The sequence below is a fragment of the Capsaspora owczarzaki genome (assembly GCF_000151315.2).
Source record: "Capsaspora owczarzaki ATCC 30864 unplaced genomic scaffold supercont2.1, whole genome shotgun sequence".
NCBI lineage: Eukaryota > Filasterea > Ministeriida > Capsasporidae > Capsaspora > Capsaspora owczarzaki.
Genome location: NW_011887292.1, coordinates 2,435 through 25,271, shown reverse-complemented (window position 1 = coordinate 25,271; position 22,837 = coordinate 2,435). Strand labels below are relative to the sequence as shown.

General features: G+C 55.4%; 5 protein-coding genes across 5 annotated transcripts; 3 read left to right on the top strand and 2 right to left on the bottom strand.

The window, feature by feature from the left end:
- Positions 1 to 465: 465 nt before the first annotated feature.
- Positions 466 to 2,620, top strand: CAOG_00005 (hypothetical protein; the record flags this gene model as incomplete). The annotated part of the gene is made up of 4 exons (XM_004364819.2): positions 466 to 923; positions 1,027 to 1,155; positions 1,318 to 2,149; positions 2,302 to 2,620. The coding sequence occupies 4 exons, from the start codon at positions 466 to 468 to the stop codon at positions 2,341 to 2,343; spliced, it is 1,461 nt and encodes a 486-aa protein (XP_004364876.1). The 3' UTR covers positions 2,344 to 2,620.
- Positions 2,621 to 3,333: 713 nt separating this feature from the next.
- On the top strand, positions 3,334 to 8,196 carry CAOG_00004 (hypothetical protein; the record flags this gene model as incomplete). Its single annotated transcript, XM_004364818.2, has 6 exons — positions 3,334 to 3,364; positions 3,468 to 3,937; positions 4,083 to 4,226; positions 4,332 to 4,451; positions 4,569 to 6,837; positions 6,959 to 8,196. The coding sequence occupies 6 exons, from the start codon at positions 3,334 to 3,336 to the stop codon at positions 8,119 to 8,121; spliced, it is 4,197 nt and encodes a 1,398-aa protein (XP_004364875.1). The 3' UTR covers positions 8,122 to 8,196.
- On the bottom strand, positions 8,178 to 9,842 carry CAOG_00003 (hypothetical protein). Its single transcript, XM_004364817.2, has 2 exons — positions 9,665 to 9,842; positions 8,178 to 8,832 (listed from the first exon to the last, which is right to left on the bottom strand). The coding sequence occupies exons 1-2, from the start codon at positions 9,768 to 9,770 to the stop codon at positions 8,390 to 8,392; spliced, it is 549 nt and encodes a 182-aa protein (XP_004364874.1). The 5' UTR covers positions 9,771 to 9,842; the 3' UTR covers positions 8,178 to 8,389.
- A 1,323-nt stretch (positions 9,843 to 11,165) lies between these two features.
- CAOG_00002 (hypothetical protein) lies at positions 11,166 to 15,711 on the top strand. Its single transcript, XM_004364816.2, has 4 exons — positions 11,166 to 13,188; positions 13,454 to 14,278; positions 14,398 to 14,506; positions 14,625 to 15,711. Exons 1-4 carry the CDS (start codon positions 11,184 to 11,186, stop codon positions 15,469 to 15,471), a joined length of 3,786 nt encoding a protein of 1,261 aa, XP_004364873.1. The 5' UTR covers positions 11,166 to 11,183; the 3' UTR covers positions 15,472 to 15,711.
- Positions 15,712 to 15,734: 23 nt separating this feature from the next.
- On the bottom strand, positions 15,735 to 22,188 carry CAOG_00001 (hypothetical protein). Its single transcript, XM_004364815.2, has 6 exons — positions 21,890 to 22,188; positions 21,380 to 21,457; positions 20,740 to 20,811; positions 20,216 to 20,290; positions 19,083 to 19,761; positions 15,735 to 18,944 (listed from the first exon to the last, which is right to left on the bottom strand). Exons 5-6 carry the CDS (start codon positions 19,120 to 19,122, stop codon positions 15,937 to 15,939), a joined length of 3,048 nt encoding a protein of 1,015 aa, XP_004364872.1. The 5' UTR covers positions 19,123 to 19,761; positions 20,216 to 20,290; positions 20,740 to 20,811; positions 21,380 to 21,457; positions 21,890 to 22,188; the 3' UTR covers positions 15,735 to 15,936.
- Between the last annotated feature and the right edge of the window lie 649 nt (positions 22,189 to 22,837).

Sequence of the window (22,837 nt, the reverse complement as noted above, 5' to 3'; positions counted from 1 at the left end):
TTGTATTTTGGGATTGAGGTTTTTTGTTGGTTGGACGAGTGAGCGCTGAGTGTTTGAGATCACTGAAGTCGAACGAGCGTCGACAAAGGTTTGAGTTAGTGGCGTTGCATTGGGATTTGGATTTGTAATGGATTTGTAATGGATTTGCAATGAATTTGCAGCGAGATTGTAGCCATTGTTTTGCTCGCCTCACCAGAGCACCACCGCTTGCAGTCCGAGTCCGCGCAGAGTGCACACACAGGGCCCGGATTAGGAGCAGGAGCAGGACCAGGAGGACCAGGAGGACCAGGAGCAGGAGCACGGCCTGGCAGTGCAGCGACTGGCAATGGACTGGTGGGCAGCACCACAGCGACCAACGCGACCAACGCGACCAACAACGCGCCAGGAGCAGCTGGAGCGACGTCATCGCCGTCATCGTCGTCGTCGTATGGATCGCCAAGCAGCGTCGCAGCTGCAGGTCCGAGCATGGGCTCTGGCACCGGCGCAGCGGCGTTCAGCTCGTTCTCGAGCCCGGCTCCGTCGCATCCAGGCACCCCAGGCCCAACTGGAAGTGCAGGCGCGAATAGTACTCTCAATGCACCGGCGTCGGCGTCCGGCTTTATGGCGGGCAGCGCTGGATCTGCTGCTGCTGCTGCTGCTGCTGCTGCTGTCGGCCCCGCTTCGTTGACCGGCGCGTCGGGGCCGGCGTCCTCGTCGTCATCCAGCGCGTCCAATCAGACGGCCAATCAAGCACTTAGGAAGCGGTACGCACAATGGGGAAGCGGCACGGCGCCCGATGGCTTGGCTGCGCCAGACGCCTCAACGGCGTCCACCGACAAGTTTGGCTCAACGTTCGGATTTACGTCCCAACTGCTCGCCGAGATGCTCTCGCCCAAGAATGCATTGTGCGACCAGCCGTTCGAGCTCAAGATAAACGACTTGCTGTTTGTCGGGCATCCTATTCTGTTGCCAAAGTACGTGATAGGCGGTGGGGTTTGTTTGCTTGCTTGTCGGTCCGTCCGTTGCTGACCTCTTCGCTCCACAAAGATACGAGGACTTTATCAGTGCTGAAGAGTTGGGTGAGGAGGACGAGGACTTCAAGTCGCATCAGCGCCCGTCCCCCGTGATGCAGCTCTTCCACCTGGTCTTTGTCTTCCAAGCTGGGCTTTGCACAAGGTACGCAGTTGCGTTGCTTTTCGTGGAACAGCAGCTTGAATCTCCGTGGTTATGTGCTGACCAACTTCCCATCCTCACTTCAATTGTTGTTCTTTGTGTTTTTGATTGTTTTTCGTTTTTCGAAAATGTCTCGCACCAACCCGCGCTCTCCATGTATGGCAGCATCTTCCGGGACTATCAGACCCTTGTCTCACACTTGACTGCGGCCTTCCGTCATGAGGAGCTCAGGTGTGGCTTTCTGAGCGAGCAAGTGCAAATTTTGATTGACATTCTCGATTCCAACGCCATCCTCCCCAGCGCTGGGGCAGCAGGCACTCCAGGGCCAGGTGCACCTGGACTCGACATGCCTGCCGCTTCGTCGCAAGATTGGCAGCACCATGCTCCGACAACAGCACCCTCTTTCCCGGCGTTTGCCGATGCGACCGGACCACCCCAGCCCTCAGTCCCAGCCAAGGCCCGCCCGCCCATACCCAAGCTCGTGACTGCTGCCAGCTCCCCTGCATTATTCGCCACCTCGGCCAATCGGGCATCTTCTGCCATGGCTGCTGCAAGTGGGAACAGCTCGCAGGTGTTGACGCAGCCTGCTGCGCAACAGCTGCCACCCACACTCAATTTGATTGATGCTCGCGAGGCCATCACGAACGAAATCTTGCGGCGGTGCAAGCTGGCTCAGTATGTGCAACACATTTTCAACACACTAAGACCAGGGAGCTCTGCGGCGGGCGTTTCCATCAAGGTCAATGGCTGGATTGAGGTGACCCTGCCCGTGAGACCCATGAATGAGCCAGACCTTCGCCTGACGCACAAAGACTATCTTCGGCGGCATCGCGAGCAACGACAACAGCAACAGCACATGTACCACCAACATGAGCCGCACACCATCTTGAATACCTACCGCGCGTACTCGTTCGGCGGCGCCGGGAGCTCGCACAGCAATGGCGGGGTTGTGCCTGTTGCTGAAATCCACATTCCGAACGGCAATACTTCAGTCACCGTTTGCACACAACCAGTGCTTTTTCAGCCGCTTTCAGAGGAGGCGGTTCAACAAGAGGTGCTCAACATGCGGCCCTACCACACGCTCTTGCTGCGAGTGGACGCACTTGAGCTGCTTGCCTCACTCCCGCCAGACTCGTCCCCGTCACTCAGGCGGCTAGTTCAGCACGCGAGTCCGCTCCGGACACTTCTTGAAATGTCGCAGGAGGTCGGCATTCCCCTCCAGCACATCTTCCGCCTGTCCGCCCACCTCGTTCATTGGCAGCGAGCCTCCGTCACCCACACACTCTCCCGATCAAACGTGTATAGTCTGTCGCCGTGTGCGTCTTTGGCCGTAAACTCCCATTTGGTTTCCGAGTTTTCCAGCAACTTCAAGCAAGGGCCTTCTCTGCACATGCTCTTGTCGCGGTTTTCGTACCCGCGACAACTTGGTGATCACATGGCGTCCATCCCGCCTGAAAAGCAAACGGAAACACTCAAAATGGTTGTCTGGTTGTTGCGACACGATCTTCTCGTTCACCTCAAAGCGTATCTCTACCTGGTGACGCCGTTCATGCCGGTGGTGGACGATCGGTCTCGCGGCTCTCGTCAGCGGGTGCAACCCGCGCACTCTATTTCTGAGAGTGCTCCTGGCGGACCCGTGGCCTTCGGGGGACCCGCAGAACGAGAACGTCATGTCTCATCACACAGCAGCAGCAGCAGCAGCAGCAGCAGCAGCAGCAGGGCGATTGGGTCTGAATCGCTCGATGCCAACACACAACTTTCCGGCGCAAACTCGCTTGGGAAGGATGCCCCAGTGGACGACAACTTGCCGAAAGACTCGCTGTCGGACGCCGAGCTCCAATCCGTCGACGAGCTGTTCCAGGTCACTCGCGCCGAGCTTGGGCACATCCGAAGCGTGTATGCCGGGTATAATTCCAGCGATGTGGACCAGTTTCTGGGGCTGGCAAAGTACTTTCGGGGTCGGCATCACGTTGAAGAGATCATGTTCCGCGAAAATCTCGAGCGTGTGGCTCTGATGCGGCTGCTCGAGCGCTTTTCGAAAGTGCTTGTGACCTGCTGGCACGAGTAGAGTGGGTGTGCATGTGTATGTGTGTGTGTGTGTGTGTGTGTGTGTGTGTGTGTGTGTGTGTGTGTGTGAGTATGTGTGAGTATGTGTGTATGTGTGTTTCTGCATATTCTACAATGGCTTCATTTAATTCATTCGTCAAGTCGAGTGCTGGCTTTGAGCTTGTGCAGTCGAATTTATTTATTGGCTGTTGCTTTTGTTATTTCTTGTTTTGTTTCATTTCTTTTTTTGCTGTCTGAGCCGATCTGAGCCGTTTCCTCGGGCGTGTACGCCACCCCGCGCCGCCGTCTTCGCATCGCCCCGAAAATGTCGACGTTTTCCGCGTCGTGCGATGCTGTCGATGCAAAGTCGCATCCGCCAGACGAGTCGGCTGGGCTGAGCGGCCCATCCAGCGAGCGAGTCGGCGGACGATCATCAGCGGCACAGCCGCCCTTCGTCGCTCGCCCGGCATCATCCAGCAGACGTGTTGAATCATCGTCAACGCCTCTAGCAGGTGGTGCGGCAGTGGCGGCATTGTCGGCATTGTCGCAGCAGCAGCCGCCGGCGCTCCAGTCGCAGCGCTCCGTCCTCGTTGTCGGCGCCTCTCAGCCATCGGAGGCCGCCAACCAGCCCAACCCCCAGTCTCAATCCCAGTCTCACTCCCAGTCAGCAGCAGCAGCAGCAGCAGCAGCAGCGGTGCCTCTGCAAACGCTTGTCTTTCTATGCGGTCCACCCTGCTCGGTTTGTGTTTTGTTCGCTTGAAACGGTGGTGAAGTTGGCTTTCAAAAACCTGTCAAATTCTCAGTTTGCCAGCTTTTGTTTTTGTTTGTTTGTTTGTTTTGTTGTTGTTCATGTGCTTGTTTTTGTTTTTGTTGGACCAATCTAGGGAAAATCCTTCTACATGCTCAACTCGCCGGAACTCATCTCACACGTACGACTCTCGCGTCGAGATCACTTTCGGTGCAATCCGAGAGCGGGATTGCGCACGTTTGCCATTGCGATGAGGCAATTGCTTGTTGCAGGTCACAATGTAAGACCCATCGACAAGAAAAAACTGCGAGTGGTTTTGCAAGCGGGGGGGGAGGGCGGAGACAGAGTTGTGATTCAGCCATCCTCGACTTCCTTGTTGCCACAGGTCCTCATTGACGACGATAACGGCAGCCTGGAGACTCGACAAGAGCTCATCGAACAGGCACGCACTGCAGTCCCGACCATCGAAGTGCATTGCATCGTGTTTCGCCCGCGTGGTGCACAGGTAGGTCGTATATGTGTGTGAAGAGTGGTTTTGAGCGGAACGAAATGGATTGATTCTCAACCCTCCTGCATGTCTCCCTTCCAATTCGAACGTCTGTCGCTCGCTGTGCCCCGCTAGTTGCAATGCAGATGGGCGCGAGAATGGGCACGGGCAGAGCTGACCTTGTACACTCCCGCTGAAATCATCAAGGCACACCAACTCCACCTGCTTCAGGCAGGCTTGCAGCCCGTCACGCCAGCTGCGAGCAGCGGGAGCTACAGCAGTGGGCGCGCTCGAGCTGGTCGTGCACCCATCGTCTACCCTCTGATTACGCCAGCTCCACAGCGTGCCATGCCCGAGAAAGAGTTTTTAGCAGAGCTCCATCGGTGGCGTAACATTTGCTTCCAGCACAACGCCGCAGTTGATGCGGGACCATCAACGTCAGGGTCGCTCCCAGCCGGTCGAGCTCCACTCACGCGGCGTCAGACAACCGCGTCGTTTGTGCCGACAGCCGAGGCGTACACCCGTCCTGTGGCCGATCGCAATCAAACTCCCGCTTCCATCAACGTTGTGCACGAGCTGGTTGTGCCACTGACCTGCAACACCGAGCTGGGGCCGTTCGACATCCCCTGTCTGGTTATTGAATTTGAGCGTGCGCGCATTTTCAGCGCAACCAAACGGCGATGGGAGTTAAAGCCAGAACTCGTCCAAGCGCTGCAGGGGTGGTCTGCCGCACAAGAGCGAAATCGCACTTGCGGCAGAATCGTCTTTACTGCGAGCTACCAGGACCGACCACCAACCCTTCCCAACCGAGCCCGGCCTGACGACCCGGCCACCGTCACAGAGATGGATATGACAGCATTGCTGCCCGATGAGCTGGGCGATGCGAAACCGCGCGCCTCGAAATCAAACGATGGCGACGACCCGGATGTTCAAATCATGCCCCAAACGGCTGAAGAGAGCCTGGCAACCATGCATGTCATGGCTGCAATCGTCTCTGCCCTCCAGCCGCTCACCAAAAGCAGAGCCAACTCGGCCTCCAGCGCCCTCAGTGTACCCGTCTATCTCTTGCTAGTCACCAGCGAAAATGCTGGCTCGACCTTCTTCCCGACACTTGGGAGCGCTGGCGGCAACCCAAGTGGCAGTGCCGCTTTGCTTCAAACAACTGCGTCTCCAACAGGACACATTGCATGGCTCCAGCGGCGGCACCGCTTCAACCTCATGGATGCCGCCTCGCTCTATGTTTGCTCCAATGCTGGGCTTGCAGCAGCGGCGAGAGACGCATGTGTGCGGCGCGTCGACATGGATGTCATTCTGGCCGAGCCTGAGCGCATCACGGCCGTGCGCTCGCTGCCCACGCAGCTGGACTTTCTGGAAACGTGCGACTTTGGTGCGGTTGTCTCACCGGCGTCACTCCAGAGGCAGCTGGCTATGCTTGAGCTCCGGGATGCTGGTGATGTGCCGCGATGGCCGGAAGTGTCGACGGCCGACGAGCAGGACGAGGTGCCGTTGGCGGAGGCTTACTTGCCGACACAGCCCGGTCGTCCGCGACATCGCGCGCGTGCCGTCGAGCTGAAACTGGAAGGGCAGGATGCCCTGGCACCGCACGCCACGGTAATGTGCGACCTGGGCACAGAGGGGTTTGTCCATTGTATGCTGCCGTTTTCTGCAGCCCGTGTTGAGCAATTTCGCGCCGATTTGCGCCAGCGCCATCTCCCGCTCCGCGCGAAACGACTCCAACTGCGGGAAGCAGCCGTCAGCTCTGGGAGTTTTGCCTCGTCGTCTCAGCCAAACCATGCCCTTTCCCGCAGTTCAAGCATCGCCCCCAGTGCCTCTCAACTGTTTCCAGCAGGTGCAGAGGGCCAGACCATTTCGTACGAAGGAGATTCGCTCAAGCACCATGTCCCACAAGAACGGGGAGAGCCTCCACTCCAACAACAGCTTGTTAGCACAGCAGCTGGGACGCAGCTGCCCGAAGCAGTTCCCTCCTCGCTTCCCGATGTGACCGATCGAGTCGAGTTCCTTCAGCAGACGTCGGCTGCTTCGTGGCAGCGGCAGCCGTCTCGACCTCAGCTCACGGCGTCGCAGATTCGATTGCAACAACAGTCCCAACCGTCAAAGTTTGGCCTGAAGAGAAATACCAGCGTTTCTGCTGCTGCAATCGATGTCAGCCATCTGACAGGCCCGGCTTTCGACCCGCCGCTTGATCTGGAAGAGATTGAATCGTATGCCTTTCCAAAAGTGTTTTCCAATGGATCCCGCATGCACGAAACAGACATGCTGGACAGTTCACACTTTCCGCGGCCCCGGATCCGCAATACGCCGAGCGGGCATGTGGAAATATTCGATGAGTGTCGTGGAGAGCAAGAGCAGCACTACCACGTTGCAGTGCAACTCAATCGATCGGGTGAGTTTGATGATTTGATTGTGGCTGTTTTCTTTTGTTTTGTTTTTTTCGTTGAATGCTCTAGGGGGGAGGTTTTTATGTTGCTGACACACTGGATGTCCTTGGGGGGGGGGCGTACTAGGGATTTCGGCAAGCCAGTGTCAATGCGCCTTCAAGTTGAAGTTGGCGGACAGTCCAAGCGAGAGGATGACTGGATGCAAACACATTGTTGCACTGCTCTTGCGATACCTGTATGCGCACGAGGACTTTGAATTTTGTCGCCACGGGGACGGTGCAGCTGGTACAGACCTGGCTCCCGCGCCGGCCCAGTTGCCGTCTGGAGCTACACCTCCTGCCACTGCTTCCCCTGCTTTGAATGCTTCGAACGCATTCGCTGTGTCTGCTGCTGCATCTGCTGCTGCTTCTGCTGTTGCTTCTGCTGCTGCCTCTTCCACTGCCGCTGGCATCTCAGCCCCGCCCCTTGCCACTCGCGTGTTCTCCATCGCAGCCAGCAGCAGCAGCATTCAAGTCGATCACGAAGTCACACTTGGAGTGCGAGCTGTCTCTCCGAGCCTCAGCAGTCAACGTCCCGTAATGCCGCAACCACCACTCCAACCGGTCGCTGCGACGTCATTGCAACCTCCGCAGGCCTCCCAGCAGCCCGTTGTAACGCCCCACTCCTTTCTGCAGCAGCAGACGGCAGTGTCTGTTCCAGGGTCGCAGCCGCAACCCTCGCGCGCAAACTCTGCCACTCGACGTGCCACACGGCTTCTCACGCCCCAATCGCTGCTGCAAACCTGCCAATTGTTGTTGAAACAGTGTGATTTGATGCACGAGGCAGTCGAAGACATTACGGCGATGAGCATCCTGGAAAAGGCCGGCGCCGCTTCCGCTCCAACGCCTCGGGCCAAACCTCCAGCCAAGACAATCGAGTCGTACATGGTCACGTCCGCTTCCAAGGCTCCGAATCGAGCCTCGCCCAGTCTGCAGTCGGAGCCTGCAACTCGAGTGGAAGACACGGCAGTTGCACCTCGGCCACGCAGGCGGCCTGCTGAAGTCGCAACAACCAAAGTGCCTTCAAAGCGACAACGGATGGAGCAGCCAGAGCAAGATCAAGCACGCGAGGCAGCACAACAGGACATACCCCAAGCAGCGGTTGCAGCGGCACCAGCCACGGCTACGGCGCTTCCCAAACCACACGCAGCATCGCAGCAGCAGCAGCAGCACCCATCCGTTCCAACAGTGCCAGCTCCTGCCTCCATTGCAGCGCCCAAGCTACATGCCTATCTCGCTGATTTATTTTGATCATTTTTTCATTGTAATAACCACTACTGTACTGTACCATGTTTGCGGCCGGTGTTAAGAAAAAAAAAACGCAGATTTTTATTTTATTGTTGTTTTCCAATGAGAAAAACGAAACACCGCTTTTTGCGACAACTGGGTTGAATCAACCACAACCATACATTCACACGCCACTTTGAAATCACGCCTGTGGCATCATCTTCTCCATCACATGACACAAAGATGAACATTCAAAAACAAACAAACAAAAAACCAACACCAGATGGTTTTGTTACACGGCAGCGGCATCTGGCGCAGGCTTGTCCTTGAGCAGGCCATACTTCATACGAATGGCGTCCGTCTTGACCTGACGCTCGGAGCGGCGCTCTTCGCTGCGAACAATGCGCTCCTCCTGCTGGCGACGCTGGTCGGTCTCGACGCGCTCGAGGTACTTTTGGAAGTTGCGCTTTGAGCGGCGACGGCAGCAGCAGTAGAGCCAGATGCCAAAGATGAGCACAACGCCACCAATGACGGACGGAATGACAATGACCAAGAGTTGGCCCGAGACGTCGCACTGCTTCCACTGCCAGTCGTTGCCGCTGCAGCCGGTGGTATTGGACGGGCCAATCTCCGAGCCCTTGCGGCACTCCTTGATGGCGCTGCACCAGACGCAGTCCGTCGAGTCGACGCACTTGCTGCAGGTGGTTCGGTTGACGCCGCACTCGGTCGCAGCGTCTGAGAAACAAAAAAAAAAACAGAATCAAACAAACAAACAAACAAACAAACAGTCAGCACAATGCAAAACAAACGCCATCGCATCGACTCGAAACGGGCCAACGTGAGATTTCAAGTCATGTAGAAGAAGAGGAAATAAGAACAGGCAAAGAACAAGTGGAGAAAGCGTCATCGTCGCAACAAAACCGGGAAAAAAAAAGAAGAAAAAGAAAAAAAAAACCTTGCTTTTTTGTATGAGTTTTCCATTACGATTCCGCTGTCTGCCCCTGACCCCGCTTCCCCTTCAACTTCCCTTCCCCCCCCCCTTTGTGCCCCCTTTTGTGCGCCCCTCCTCGTCGGCCTGCCTTCAAACAAAAGCGATGACATTTTTCAAAAGCCGGCTTTCGTTTTTTTTTTTTTTTCTTTTTTTTTTCTTCTTCTCTGTTTTCCTACTCGTGTTCACCACGACTCGCAGCAACCAACCGTCGCCTTCGCCGTCGCCGTCGCCGTCATCGCCTGTGCTGGTCACGAATGACACGCTGGGGAGCCTGTTGTGCCACTGGTCTCACGTCATCGGCTCGTCCCAGCAGAGCATAGAACACTATTAGCGGTTTTATCTCACTCTCTCTCTCTCTTACTCTCGCTCACTCTCGCTCTGCATCCGACACCCCCATGCATGCGTAAAGACAATCCTGCATTGGCCGCTGGAACTTGACGCGCGCGCGCGGCAGTCCCTTTGACGACGCCAAAAAAGCAGCTTTACGTCCAACCAAGCAGCCGAGCGCGCGTGTCTTTGAGCCAGGTGGTCGCCCGTCTCAACAGACAGAAGAAAGAGCAAGAGAGAGACACTCACCAGCGAAAAAGTTTGGGGAGGCGGCGGGCATGGAGACCGCGAGCACGAGCAGCGCCAGAACGGTCGACGACACAATGGTCGCAAACAGTGCGGAAGCAGACCGCATTCTCTGAGACGTGGTGGTGAAAGAAATGTAGAATGAAAAGTGCTGCTAGTGATGCTGTACAAATCAAAAACGAGAAAATCGTGGGATGGAACTTTGATGGACGTCATCGCAAAATGGGAAAGAAAGCGCAATGGAAAGGCCAAAGCATTGGACAAACACGACACATGCGCTACGCACCAAGGCATCGGTGCTCCACGAAACACGAGCGGGAAATGTCGGAAATATCATACTCTTGCTGTTTTATCAAGAGGCGGTGGGTGGACTGGCTCTTGGGGGGCCTGGAGCGCAACGGGGAATTGAAACGAGAAACAAGAGACGCTCCGGATCACACAGGATGGGGTTTGAGAGCTATTTTCCAGGTACAATCGATTTACCAAGGTGTTTCGCGTGACATAAAGCATTCAAAGTATCCAAATTCACGAGAGTATACAAATTTCTTATTGACAACTGCTTGCAATCATGTTTGGCTGGGAACGCACTTTTGCGCATTTTGACACAACTTCAGTCCAAACAAGCATTTGCACCAACAGTTTCACGCGCAGTTAAACCTAGAGTTGAGTCTATGAAGCTAGCGATGGTGGTGCTGTTGTTGCCGGCGCTTCTCCGGTCTGAGCAACCCAGCGGCTTGAATTTCAAGATTCGCCGCTCGCCCTCTCTCTCGCTCTCTTGCCCTCTCACTTCCAAATCACACTCTGAGCGTTTCAGTGTGAATTTTCCTTCCATGCTTGCTTCCCGCAGTGCCGCACTGGGAGTGTTCTGTTTCTTGTTTCACACACTTTGCACGATTCGTTCGCAGCAAGTGCTCCCCGAGGTTTTTTTTCTCGCCCCCCCCCCCGCCTCCCAACAACACTGAGGTGAGCTTGCATATTATTCAGGTTTTTGTTCCAACTAGAGATCACTCTGCTCCGAGTCTGAATCGACTGCTCATTGTATTTTCATCAAAAAACTCATTGCTTTTTTTTTTTTTTTTTTTTTTTTTTTTTTTGGCTGACTTGCTATTGCCTTTTCTTTGTTTCTCTCTCTCTTTTTCTTTGTCTCTCTACTCCCACTCTCCCACTCTCCCCCCCTTTTCCCTGGCTTTCCTCCTTTCAGAAGCACTCCACTTTCCCCCCCCCCCCACCTCTCCTCTTTCACTGGACTCTGGCAGGGGTCTCCCTTTCCGCTGCCCAGTTCGTTCAGCTATCCATCCAATCCCTCCAGCAGCTCTCTCCCGCTCTCCAGTTCTCCCGCTCTCCGGGGTTTTTCCGCTGCTGTGGGTCTCCTGCTGCGCTCGACTGGTTGGATTGACGCCCTCCTCCTCCTCCCCCCCCGACCATCGCCCTCCTCTTCTGCTGGTTGTCCGACGACGAGGCTTTTTTTTTTTTTTTTTTTTTTGATTTCTGTTTTTTTTTTTGAATTTTTTTTTCTTTTAACATGGATCCGAACGAAGCGGTTGTCGTTGTTGCGTTGAGTGCTGGTGCTTCTGATGCTGGTGTTCCATCAACAGCGACAACAGAAGCAGCACTGGTCGACGACGGGAGCAGCAGCAGCAGCAGCAGCAACAGCAGCAGCAACAGCCACAAGAAGACGAAGGTGCCGCGGCTGGCCGTCATTCGGAGCAGCAGCCCTCGAGGAGCTGCAGCAGCATCCACCGCGCTGGCACACAGCCGGTCGCAGAGCCAGAACGACGTGGCATTCGATCGCGCGGTCGGCTCGGCGGTGGCGGCGGTGGCAGGAGACAACAGCGAAGACGACGACAGCCAGGATCATGATCGCAGCAGCAGCAGCAGCAGCAGCAGCAGAGCGAACGGAGGCCGCCGGAAGAGCCAGGGCGATGGTGGGTCGTCGTCCACAGACAATGACGACGACGGCAGAGACGCCGACCACGACGAAGACGACGCCGACGCCGACGCCGACGCCGACCAGCAGCAGCAGCAGCAGCAGCAACAGCAGCAGCAGCGACACCGCGCGCGCGCAATGCTGCACCAGTCAGTGCCCGAGCTGCGCGAGCCCACCGCAGCAGCAGCAGTATCATCACCATCACCATCACCATCATCATCATCATCATTAACAGTCGCCAGTCCTGCTGCTCCGGGAGGCTTGCTGCTGGCTGCGAACGGCGGGCGCAGACGATCCGTCCATGAGAAGCTCAGAGCGACCGTCAGCAACACGGCAATCCACTCGTCTTCTTCTTCTTCTTCTGCTGCTGCTGCTGCTTCATCGTCATCGGCGCACGCGTCTCCAGTGGCAACGTCGGGTGCGCTGGCAGCAACAAGCCCGTCCGTGTTTGCGAGGCGGCGGCGTCGCTCGCAGACCAACAGCAACTCGAGCGGCGGCGGCTCGGACGCGCTGCCGACTCTGAGCCACTTGCTCTCAGACATTAAGCAGCGCGGGGGTCTTGTCACCGACGCTCAGACCTCCCACGCGGCCGACCTCGACATCTCGTCCCTCCAAGCAAGACTGCTCGAAGCCACTACCGCGTGCGAGGCAGAGCGCATTGCTCGCAAGCAGGCAGAGACGCGAAACCAGCCGTTGCTCCAGCAGAACAAGGAGCTTCGCTCGCAGATTGACCGCCTGCAACGCGAGAGCCTTGAGCTCAAGATGGCCGTGCTGCACTACCAACAGAAACTTGCACGGAGCGACAGTCGCATCCAAGAGCTCGAGTCTCGCGAGGAGGCAGCCGCGGCCAATCGAGTGTTGCCGTCCACAGGGGACGCTGGGCTGGGCGTTGTCGACGCAGTCCCAGAAACCACACCCGCGTCATCCACCGACACTTACAGTGCCGCCGACCCAATTCCCACCACTGCACCAGATGAACAAGAGGAGAGTCGTCCTCTCGGCGGATTCTCGCGGAGTGTGGCTTCTATTGCCCCTGGCGCACGTAACAGAGACGCCTCCCCGCGACGTGCTCACGGCGGTGGTGCTGCCAGTGGTGCAGCAGCTGGAGCTGGTGTTACAAGCGCCAAATCTGAGCGCGCGCCGTTGGTCGTCGCAGATGGCTCCGTTTCTGAGGTGATTGTCCCCGTCGTCGCACCCGAGCCGTCATTGAGCAGTCACAAGGCCGCCGTGTCAGAGAGTGAACCGGCATCCCTGTCTTCCAGCCCAACAATCGCTGTGACCCCACCTCCGACAGACACTACCGCAGCGACCACGGTATCCACACCAAACCCGAACGCCTTGCTCATCCATGCTGGACAGGATGTGGCATTGGGCTACGATTCCGATTCATCGCTTGCGTCTCCGAGCCCAAGCTTTGACTCGTCCGCCTCGTGGTCCAAGTCGACGTCCGCCTCGTCCATGGCCAGTGTTGCCAAGGCTCGGCCCTATTCCACCGCAATTCCTCCACCCGATCCGTCGCTGCTCGGGCGCATTGGTCACTGCATTCCCCATCGATTCCATACTTATACCTGCATCAGCCCAAACAAGCGATGCCGTCAGTGTGAGCAGCGCATCGACGGTAGGAGGAGGAGGAGGAGGGTGGTTTTTACTTTTATTTTTTGTGTGTGGCCAACCTGGATTTTTGGACCCATTCACCAGTAACCTGGATTTTTGGACTCATTCACCAGCTCGCCTTGTTTTTCACTCACTCACTTGTCTGATTATCTAATCGTGTCTTGTTTTGGGAACCTGGTTTTTTTTGTGTGTGTGTGTGTGTGTGTGTGTGTGTGTGTGTGTGTGTGTGTGTGTTTTTGTGGTTTTCACAGACTGCGGGTACGTCTGTCATAATGATTGCGAAAGGTTGGCGCCACCTTCGTGCGGTATTCCGAAAGAGCTTCTTTTGGGTCATTCCTCGCCGTTCGGTCTGAGCGACAGCGACACGCCTGGGTCACCAACAACACGAAGCGCGTCAAATTCTTTGAATCGCGGATCGCTGGCGGTCGACGCTGGCTCTGTCTCGTCGTCCACCTCGACGCAGCCTGCAAGTACCACCACTTCCGTCACACGAAAGACGTTTGGCGCCAATATTCCTGGCGTTGTCAACCACACGACGGAAGCGCTCAAAGACAATCCTAACGCCCCCAAATTTGGTCCTGCACATGCCAAAGATCATAAGGACAAGGAGCCGTCCTCTGGATTTTTGCCGCTCATGTTCCTGCGAGCCACCTCTGCTCGTTTGCCCCGGCGCAAAGACCAACCGGTCATGTACAACAGCCTTGGCAATCGCTCTCCGCTCTCTCAAGAGCAACCGGTCACGACGGCCGATGTGTCGAGGCTGCTCGCTTCCAAAATGGTCTTTGGCGGGACGGTCACCGGGTTGTGCATGGCCGAGCAGCGCCCCGTTCCCTTCATCATTGAGGCTAGTGTGAACGCCATCGAGAGCAAAGATCTCGACGCCGAGGGTCTCTACCGTATCTCGGGTGCAACTTCTGAAATTGCTGCACTCAAGCTCAAATTTTCCTACGGCCGTCCCAACCTCGACGATGTTAACGTGCATACCATCACTGGTACACTGAAGGTGTTCTTCCGCGAGCTATCAGAGCCGTTTATTGCCCCCGATTTGATCCAGCGATCGATTGCTGTGGCTTCGGGTATGTGTGTGTGTGTGTGTCGTGATTTTTGGGTGATCAGCTCGCCCCTCGTTCTCATCCCCGTTTTTTGTGTTTTCTTCTTGTGATTTCTCGACTTTCTTCTTTGAACATATGACCAGGCTATCCCAAAGGAACACGACTTCCGGTTGATGCGCTTGCAGAGATCCTGAAGGACCTGCCTCGCGAAATGTTCTGCTCGCTTCAAACGCTCATGATGCATTTGCGGAGGTATGTTCCAGTTTGAATGTGCTTGATGCGTTCTGCTTCAACGAGCATGTTTTTTTTGGATCCTTGATTGAGACTCTGCTCCCTTTCCTCACTCACACTGGTGCCGTTGGCTTGACAGAGTGAGCGAACACGCGCAGTCGAACAAAATGTCTGTCCGAAACCTCGCCACCGTCTTTGCCCCGACCCTTGTTCGCACGGGCACGGACAGTGCTTCGGATTCACTCCAGTTTGTCAAGCATGCCGGCCCTGGGCTTCAGTTGGTGGAGTCGCTCATCTCATTGTCGTCACAAGACTGGTTTGAGCTGGACGGCTTGTCTGTCGCCCGCCAGGTTTCGCTTTCTGGACTGGCGCTGAAGCGACTTTCTTCCACGGACGAGTCATCTCAGTCTTCGAAAGAGAGCCCACGGCCCTCGTCTGAGGAAGTGACCCTCCGGCAAGAGTTGAATTCGACTGGGGAAGTGCTACAGTTGCCGCAGAATGCCGAGCCGCCGACACCCAATGGCCGCCCCAAGTCTGCCAACGACCTCGACACGGCAACAGTCGTTCCCGAGGGTCTGGAGCAGACCCAACCGTTGAACAACTCTCAAGAGTTTAAAAACTTGATGAATGCGAGCGGGGTGGACAACGACGACCAAGCCATGATCCTGGCGGCGTCTGCAGTCTCACGCAACAACCGTCGCTCGCACTCTGTGCAACGCCAATCCGCCTATGAAGCAGCTCGCGCGCGCGGATCCGTGGCAAGCGACTCCATGTCGCCCCCAATGTCGCCACTGCCCCCTGCCACCCCCACGTCGCCCAATCGAGGCTATCGACCAAGTGTAATTCTCGAGTCTGATGGATTGGAGGACCAAGCAGGCTCCGACCTGCCCGAGCAAGATGCGACTGGCGAGGATCTGAGCGCTGCATTTGTCCTTACGCCCGAGCACATGCACATGCTGGACAATATGCAGGATAGTGAAGTGTAGCTGTGAATTTTTTTTTTTTTTTTTGTCGTTCGATTTCTGTCTTGTGTGTGTTGCGCCCATTTTTTTTTTTTTTTTCGTTTCCCTCATCCCTCCTTATTTCTTGTTTTTTGTTTTTGTGAAAGTGTTTCGTTGATGATGTCTGCACTTTGTTGACTTCAGTTTGTGGCGCTTTGTGATGTGTCCACCTTGTTCTCGCCTTTTGTGTCTTCTATCGCGTGTGATTTGTAGCATTCAATTTTGACTCGATGACGTATTGCCAAATTGCCAATGCACGAGGGTTTGGAGTGTGTGTCACAACAAGTGTTAAATCAACAACGCAGAAAAAAACAAATACAAAAGTAAACTAACGAAGGGGCAGATCGGGCGCATGACGCAAGATCAAAGTGCTCATGAGGCATGCAACATGAAAAAAAAAATACATAACAAGGAACCAAAGCAATAACAAAATGTGGGAGCGCTGAATCGCTACACAGCTTCCGACTCGAAGCGCATAGCTTCATAATACGACTGTGGGGTGTCATCGTAGCGGAGGCGTGCCAGGGGAAAGTCGTAGCCTTGAGCTGCGGCTGGGGAAACATGATTTCCGAGCGCTTCAGCAGCCTTTTGGTCTGAAAGGTCGTGATTCGACGCAAAGGTGGACGATGTGTGCCGACTTGAGGCCGCTGAATCGCCGGGAGACGGGGGAGCAAACAGGGGTCGTTGGAGACCGGCGTGCGAATCGGGCCGCTTGGACACAAACCGGTAGCGTTTCTTGGGGTCGCTATGCGTGCTGTCGGCCGAATCGTCGATAATCAAAATATCTTCCAAGTCCAGATCAGGCTCTACCACACTGGCGCGCACGTCGTCGTACACGCCCAGATTCACCATCATCTGATGCTCGAGGTTGAGCGTGGCAGTAGAGTTTGCCGACGAAGGAGTCAGCAAGCTGCGAATGCTGTGCATGACGCTCGTCCCTTGCGATCCAGGGCTGGCGGGCCGCGGGCTGCTGGCGCGCGGAGATCGCGACTTTTTGTGGAAGAGCTCAGAGTTGGAGCGGCGGTGGCTCTGGTTTGTCTTCAAATCCTCAGACTTGCAGCGTCCGAGTTGGGTCTTTGGCACTTCGAGCTGGTCTGCCGGGCGGTGATAGATGTGGTCGTTGTCCTGCTGCTGCAGCGACGAAGGGCCTGCCAGCGCGGCGATTTGAGCCTGGTCAAGGGCGTCATACAAGACGGGGGTGGACTTGGAGCGAGCACGCAGTTCGCTGTACTCGGCAGCGTTGCGTAGGTTGGCACCCTGCGGGGTTTGCGGGGTTTGCGGCGCCGCGTGCGTCAAGTCGCCGCTGGGCTGCTTTCGGAGAAGCACTTGGTTGCTGAGACGCTCAACACGAATCACGCGCACATTGGTTGGCTGGCGCGCAAGGGCCTGGTGAGCGAGCAGTGGTGCAGCGCCACCGCCAAGGCCCGAGTGGTTGTTGGAGCCGGCTGGCGACTCGAGAGTGCCGACGTGCGTCGATCGCGTCGAGTTCAGCGTGCTCAGCAATTCACGGTATGCACCCTTCACTTGGTCGCTGGTGCAGTAGACAAACGCCAGAATGACACCCTGGAGGCCGTTGCAGATGACAAAGAGCCAGACAAACACGCTCTGGCTGTCGCTCACCATCACCAGCAGACCGAGGCCCCAACTCAAGCCAAGCAAGGCAGTCATGCCCGCAAACACTTTGGCGTTGTGGGCATACGCTCCGTCAAACAGCTTGTTGGCGTGCACCATAATTCTGGCAATCTTGAAGAAGATGACAAAGTTGACGGCAATAATAAGGAGCACCGGAACGGCGAGTGAGCAGATTGCACCGACGGCCGACGGAATGAAGCAAATCCGCCCGTCGTCAAACATGTCGCCGTACACGCCATCGAGATCACCGCCAGTGGCAGCAGCGAAAATGGCAATGTAGACACACATCAGGAGCGCAGGTGCGAGGACAATGACTCGCACGTATTGGCGGAAGCTGCGATCAAGGCTCGTCGAAAGCTCAGTGGTTGCGATAGAGCGGAAGAGATGCAGGCCATGCACAAAGCTCGAGAAGAATTGCAACAGGAGCACATAGTGGAATAGAACGCCGAGGGCAATGCACCCCGCGTTCGACGCTGTACCGGCCAGCGACGTCGACAGGATGAAAAACAGCTGGACCAGCACAATGCTTCCGCAAAGAATCAGCAGCAGCTTGATGGGGACTTTGCGCAGGCTGCGGAAGACGAGGAAGGTCACAATGGTGATGAGGCACCCAACGATGGTCACGGCACAGCCAATGTAGGTCAGATACTCGAGCGCCTCGCCTTCGACCGACGACGCCAAGGCCGTCCCAGCGGCGCGGTCGGTGACAAACAAGACCGCAAAGTTGGTCAAATGCGCGCACTGGCAGTCGACCGTTCCGTTCGAGTGGACGGCTACCCGTTGGCAGCCGGTCGTGTCCCACATACCACTAGGCGACGCTTCCGAGTGGAGCGAGAAGTTCCAAAACCCGCACTCGACTGCCGCGGCCAGCGTCGTCCAGTCGGCCGTGGCGGAAGGGTTGACAGTGTGTGGAGTGGTCGAATTGGCTGCAAGGAGAATGCGAGCAGTCGTGAGGACGTGCGTGGCATTCGGGAGGATTTGCAGTGAGAAGCGATACAATCCAGCGGGAGTTGCGTCAGTGCTGGACTCGACCACGTCGGCCGCAATGACCGAGCTGAGCAGGAAGCGCGAAAACACGAGCTCGCCCGCAGCAGGTGCGGCAGTGGACGTCGGGGAAGCACCAACAATCGACGAAGATGGAGTGGTCTCGACGGCAAGAGCTGACGCGACCACGTTTGCGACACGCGCCAGGCCAGCTGTCGATGCGAAAGAGAGGGTTTGGGCGTCGTTCTCGAAGAAGCTGGGTTTGCTGTAAAAGATAAATCCGATCGACAGGCTCGATTCACACTCGCTGCTCACCGCAGCGCTTGCGAGATTAGACAGCGTCGATGGCAGGGAAAAGCGCGCGCTTTGGTCGGCAGAGTGCCATTGCAAGCCAGCGGCGCTGGAGCCCGAAGCGCGCAATGAAGCCGTTTCCATGTTGGAGCTACCGGTGCTAACTCGCTCCGAGTCGCACGACAGCGGCGCTGAGGCCGAAGCCCCACGCGCGAGCGACTGAGCAGCGCGGCGAGTCAGCTCGGCCGGGTGCTGACTTGCGAGCGCATCCGAAGGAATGCTGGTCATGAGCGCGTCGACACTCCAAGTCTCGTCCGCCGTGGACAGCATAGTGCCGATTGCGGCGAGAGCAGGGGCGGCAATTTGCGCAGAGCCAGGGCTGGTCGTGTTGGAGGATAGCGTCAGGGCGGCGTCGAGTGCGCCAACCACCGCCAACGCCGAGGAATCCGAGACTTGAAGCGCCACTGCGGCCAGACTCTCGATGGCAGACTGCGCACCTGCAACATCTGCACTGTTGACAGCCTGAGTGATGCTAGCGAGAAGGTTGTTGACTAGTCCAAACAGAGGGCATGAGAAGAGAAAAAAAAATCAAACAAACAAGCAAACAAGCAAACAAACAAACAAAAAAAATGCGAGCGTGAGAAACACACACAATAGAACTCAATCATCATTGGTGTGGTTAAACCTACGACAGCTAGCGGAGGAGGGCTGCACTTGAACGGAGGACATTGAGAGGTGGTGCAAAGCGGTGATCTGCTCGTCCGAAATGCACAGTTGGGTGTTGTTTTGAATCAGGATGTCGCCGTTCACGGTGGTCAGAGTTGGAATGCCGATGATGGAGGAGAGAGCAAGGTTGTTTGCAATTTCAAGCCGACCCACAATGTTGGTGAGCTGATTGAGTTTGAAGGAAGTAATGTCGGCCGTGTTGGAGACAATCAAATCGCCAGCGATCGAAGTCAAAGACGAAGGGAGCGCAATTTGGTCGTTCAAAAAGCCCGCGCCAGGGAGCGGTGCCAAATGGATGGAGCCAGCGTATGCGCTGCATCCCACGAGGAAGAGGGCCAACTCCACTGGGTTGGAGATGACCACATTTCCCGTGCAGCTTGCCGGGGCCGCCGCGGTCGTGCTCGACGCAACCGGAGTGGTAGAAATGGGCGTCGTCGATGCCACAGGAGTGGTGGAGATGGGCGTCGTCGATGCCACGTGGTGGGGAAACCACACTCTGACGGTGCGAAGGGAAGCGTCAACAGAGACTGGCCCGCTACGCTGGAGGGATAGGCACAGACGGCATTTTGAAGGATGGATTTGCGAGGATGACTTCGAATGTAGTCAAGCTCGCAGCAGTTGAGGCTGTTTGAGGCCAGGTTTCTGTCGGTTTGAAGGGGAAACAGTGAGCACAAAGTTGACTCAAACAAGTTAGATGAGGGTTGGCGCGGGATGCTGAATGCTGGTTGCTCTTCAGGGGCATGGCAAGCGAATAAATCGCGGCGATGGGGGCGAAGGTGTGGGCAAGCCGGAAAACAATCGAAACTCCCGCCCCCGCGAAAAAGCGACTCGCGACAACGGCAAAATCGATCCAATCGAGTCGATCCAATCGAGAGGAACAGACACAGAGCAACTCATCCATGTCAACGGACGACAGGATTTTGCTCCCTCGGCAACCCCAGAACCAACCGAGCTGCACGCAGTGTTCGCTCCGTTTCCGAAATGGCGTCTTCTGCGCGCTTTCATGCGCCGACGATTTTGGAAGGGTTGATTTGTTCTAGCTGCGATTGGTTTTTTGGTGGCGTGCCTTTCCCAGCCCCTCCCCGCTTTTTCTTACAAGGTGGTCACGGTGGCTGGTATGTTGGCGAACACGGCTGGTGCGAGCGTTGTGATTTGATTGGACACCAGGATTCTTGCAGGAGACAAACCGAGAGAGAAGCAACAACGAAAACAAACAAACAAATAAAAAAAGTCAAAGCAAAGTACAAGTCAGCAAACAAGAAATCTGGGTGCATGTGTGCGTGTGTTCGTGTGTTGGGAAGAGGAAGAGCAGGGCGGGGGTAGAGCTGGAAATGAGATCGAAAGAGATAATTGGACGAATAAACAAAAGCCACAACAAGCTGGTAAACAACAAGGCGAAATTCCGCTTCCGTCCCCACCCCCCACCTCGCCCCGTCCTTCCTTGTTGCCGTGCTACCGGATGCAAAAACGTTCATACAAATCTCGAGGCAGCGAGAGAGGGATTGAACGAGAAAAAACCAAAAAAAAAACCCCCTAAGGGGTAGAGGGCAAGCCCACAAAAATACAAATAAAAAGAAAAAAAAAAGAAAAAAAGGGCAGATGATTTTCGTGACAGCTTACAGGTTTTGCAAGTTCGGAAGGGAAGCGAACGCGTTGACATCAATGGAAGCGATGGCGTTGTTGGTGAGGTCTCTGTTGAGTTTGGGGAGAGCGAATCAAAAAAACCAAAACAGCCACAAAAAAAAAAAAAAAAAAAAAAAACAAAAGCGTAGGAGGTTTGCGGTTCCAACAGGATGAGTCATCGAACGACAAAACGCTTTGATCAGCAGCATCTGCAGCAAACCTCATCTCATTCTCAATTGCAGCAATCTCATCCGATCTGCATAACATTCCATCTCTGTCGTCTGTCATCCGATCGGCTTGATTGCCCAACAGCATTGCTGAGGGCGGCTGGACGCTAAAAACGCAGCCGATAGATTATAGATCTCGTTTTGCCCGATTGGACGCGGAGGAGCGGCAGTTTTTGTGCCACCCACCTTCTCGCGTTCCACGTTTTCTCCCGCGCCTTCCTCTCCACTCAAGCCACAGCAGAGGTGCATGGAGAGCGGCCTCCAACCAAGACCAACCCGACAGCCCACAGCCGCCTCTCACCACGAGCGGACAGTCGCAGCAACAAGTCAACGCACAAGAAAAAAAAAATCACAAGACTTGGAAGAAAAAAAAAATACAAAAACCCCCAACACCAGAAACAGAAACGTACAGCGTGATGAGGGTCGGCACGGCCAAGCTGAGCAGGCGCGAAGCAAGCGCTGTAATTCCCGGATTGTTGATTTGAGTGCTGTTGTTGCAGATGAGCACACATCAGAGAAGCATCAGCGGTGAGAAGCAAAAAAAAAAAATACACGAAAAAAATCAAAAAAAAAAAAAAAAAAAAGAAGCAAAAAAGCCCGCAAAACCATCGTTGAGAATAGTGGAGAGATCGACAGATCGGAGGGTCAACAGGAGCAACTGCGACACGCCACCGCACCGCAAGGGCAGCAAGAGCAGCGGGGTACAATCATCAAACAGAGGTCGGGATACAGCAGACGAGAGCAGAGTCATCGCAGGCGACAAGCGATGCACATTACACATGGACAATCTACCAAAAAAAAAAAAAAAAAAAAAAAAAAAAAAAAAAAAAAAAAAGAAAGCACCGCAAACTGCTCCATGCGTTCTTCCCTTCAATGCCTCTCTGCGTCGGGCGACGGGCGAAACAGGAGCGGTCGCTTACAAGGAAGTGGCACCAACGGGAATCTCCCCAACGAGGAGCCCACTGAGCGGGCCATCGCAGGTGACATCGGCATAATCGCAGGTGCACAACAGCAGCGAGAGGTTGAGGCCGAAAAGGCAGACCGCTTCGGCGCTGCGTACAAGCGCAGCCACCAGCGCCACCAGCAGCAGCAGCAGCAGCACCACCCGCCGTGACATCGACTGCCGGTGTAGAGATGTGCGTGCTGGTGCTCGTGCTCTGCAGGAGCGGGGTGCTAATGGTGTTGATTGCTGGATCATCGGCAGCCAAAAAAAACCAGGTGGGAGGAAAAAAAAGGAAAAAAAAAAAAAAAAAAGATTGATCACAAAAGAAGAAAAAAGCAAGAAAAAATCCAAACGAACTAGGACCCAAGCTGTTTGCGCCAGCACCAACAGTGCAAAATCGACATGGGAGACCTTGACAACCCGCCAAAACAAGGAATGCGGCTAAGCGAATAAGATGCGGGAAGAGGGCATTGCTACCACAGTTCGACGCAAAGCGAAACTCGCACAAAAGTGTAAAATGAAAATGACAAGTCACAATTAGGATTGCGTTGCTGTAAAAAAAAAAAAAAAAAAAAAAAAAAAAAAACCCAAAAATGCATGACCATTGAGATTAGTGTACATTGTCATTGAGCATAACACGCGTGAGGACACGAGAATGGCTGATGTCGCCAGGAGGGCTACAGTATCGATTGCTCGCCTCGTTGTCGGTTGTCTACAGTCGCTCATGGTTGTGCTTGCGCTCAAGTTGTGTATTCAACAAGAACAATTCACAAATCGGGTACAACGCGCAAAGGGGAAACGAGTGCGATAGTCACGTCGAGTACCTGTTCGAAGCACTGGGAGTTGACAGTTGCTCAAGCTCAAAGGTCAGCCTGACAGCAGTGGATTCATGCGGGCCCTCAAATTGTTGGGAGTTTTGCATTTG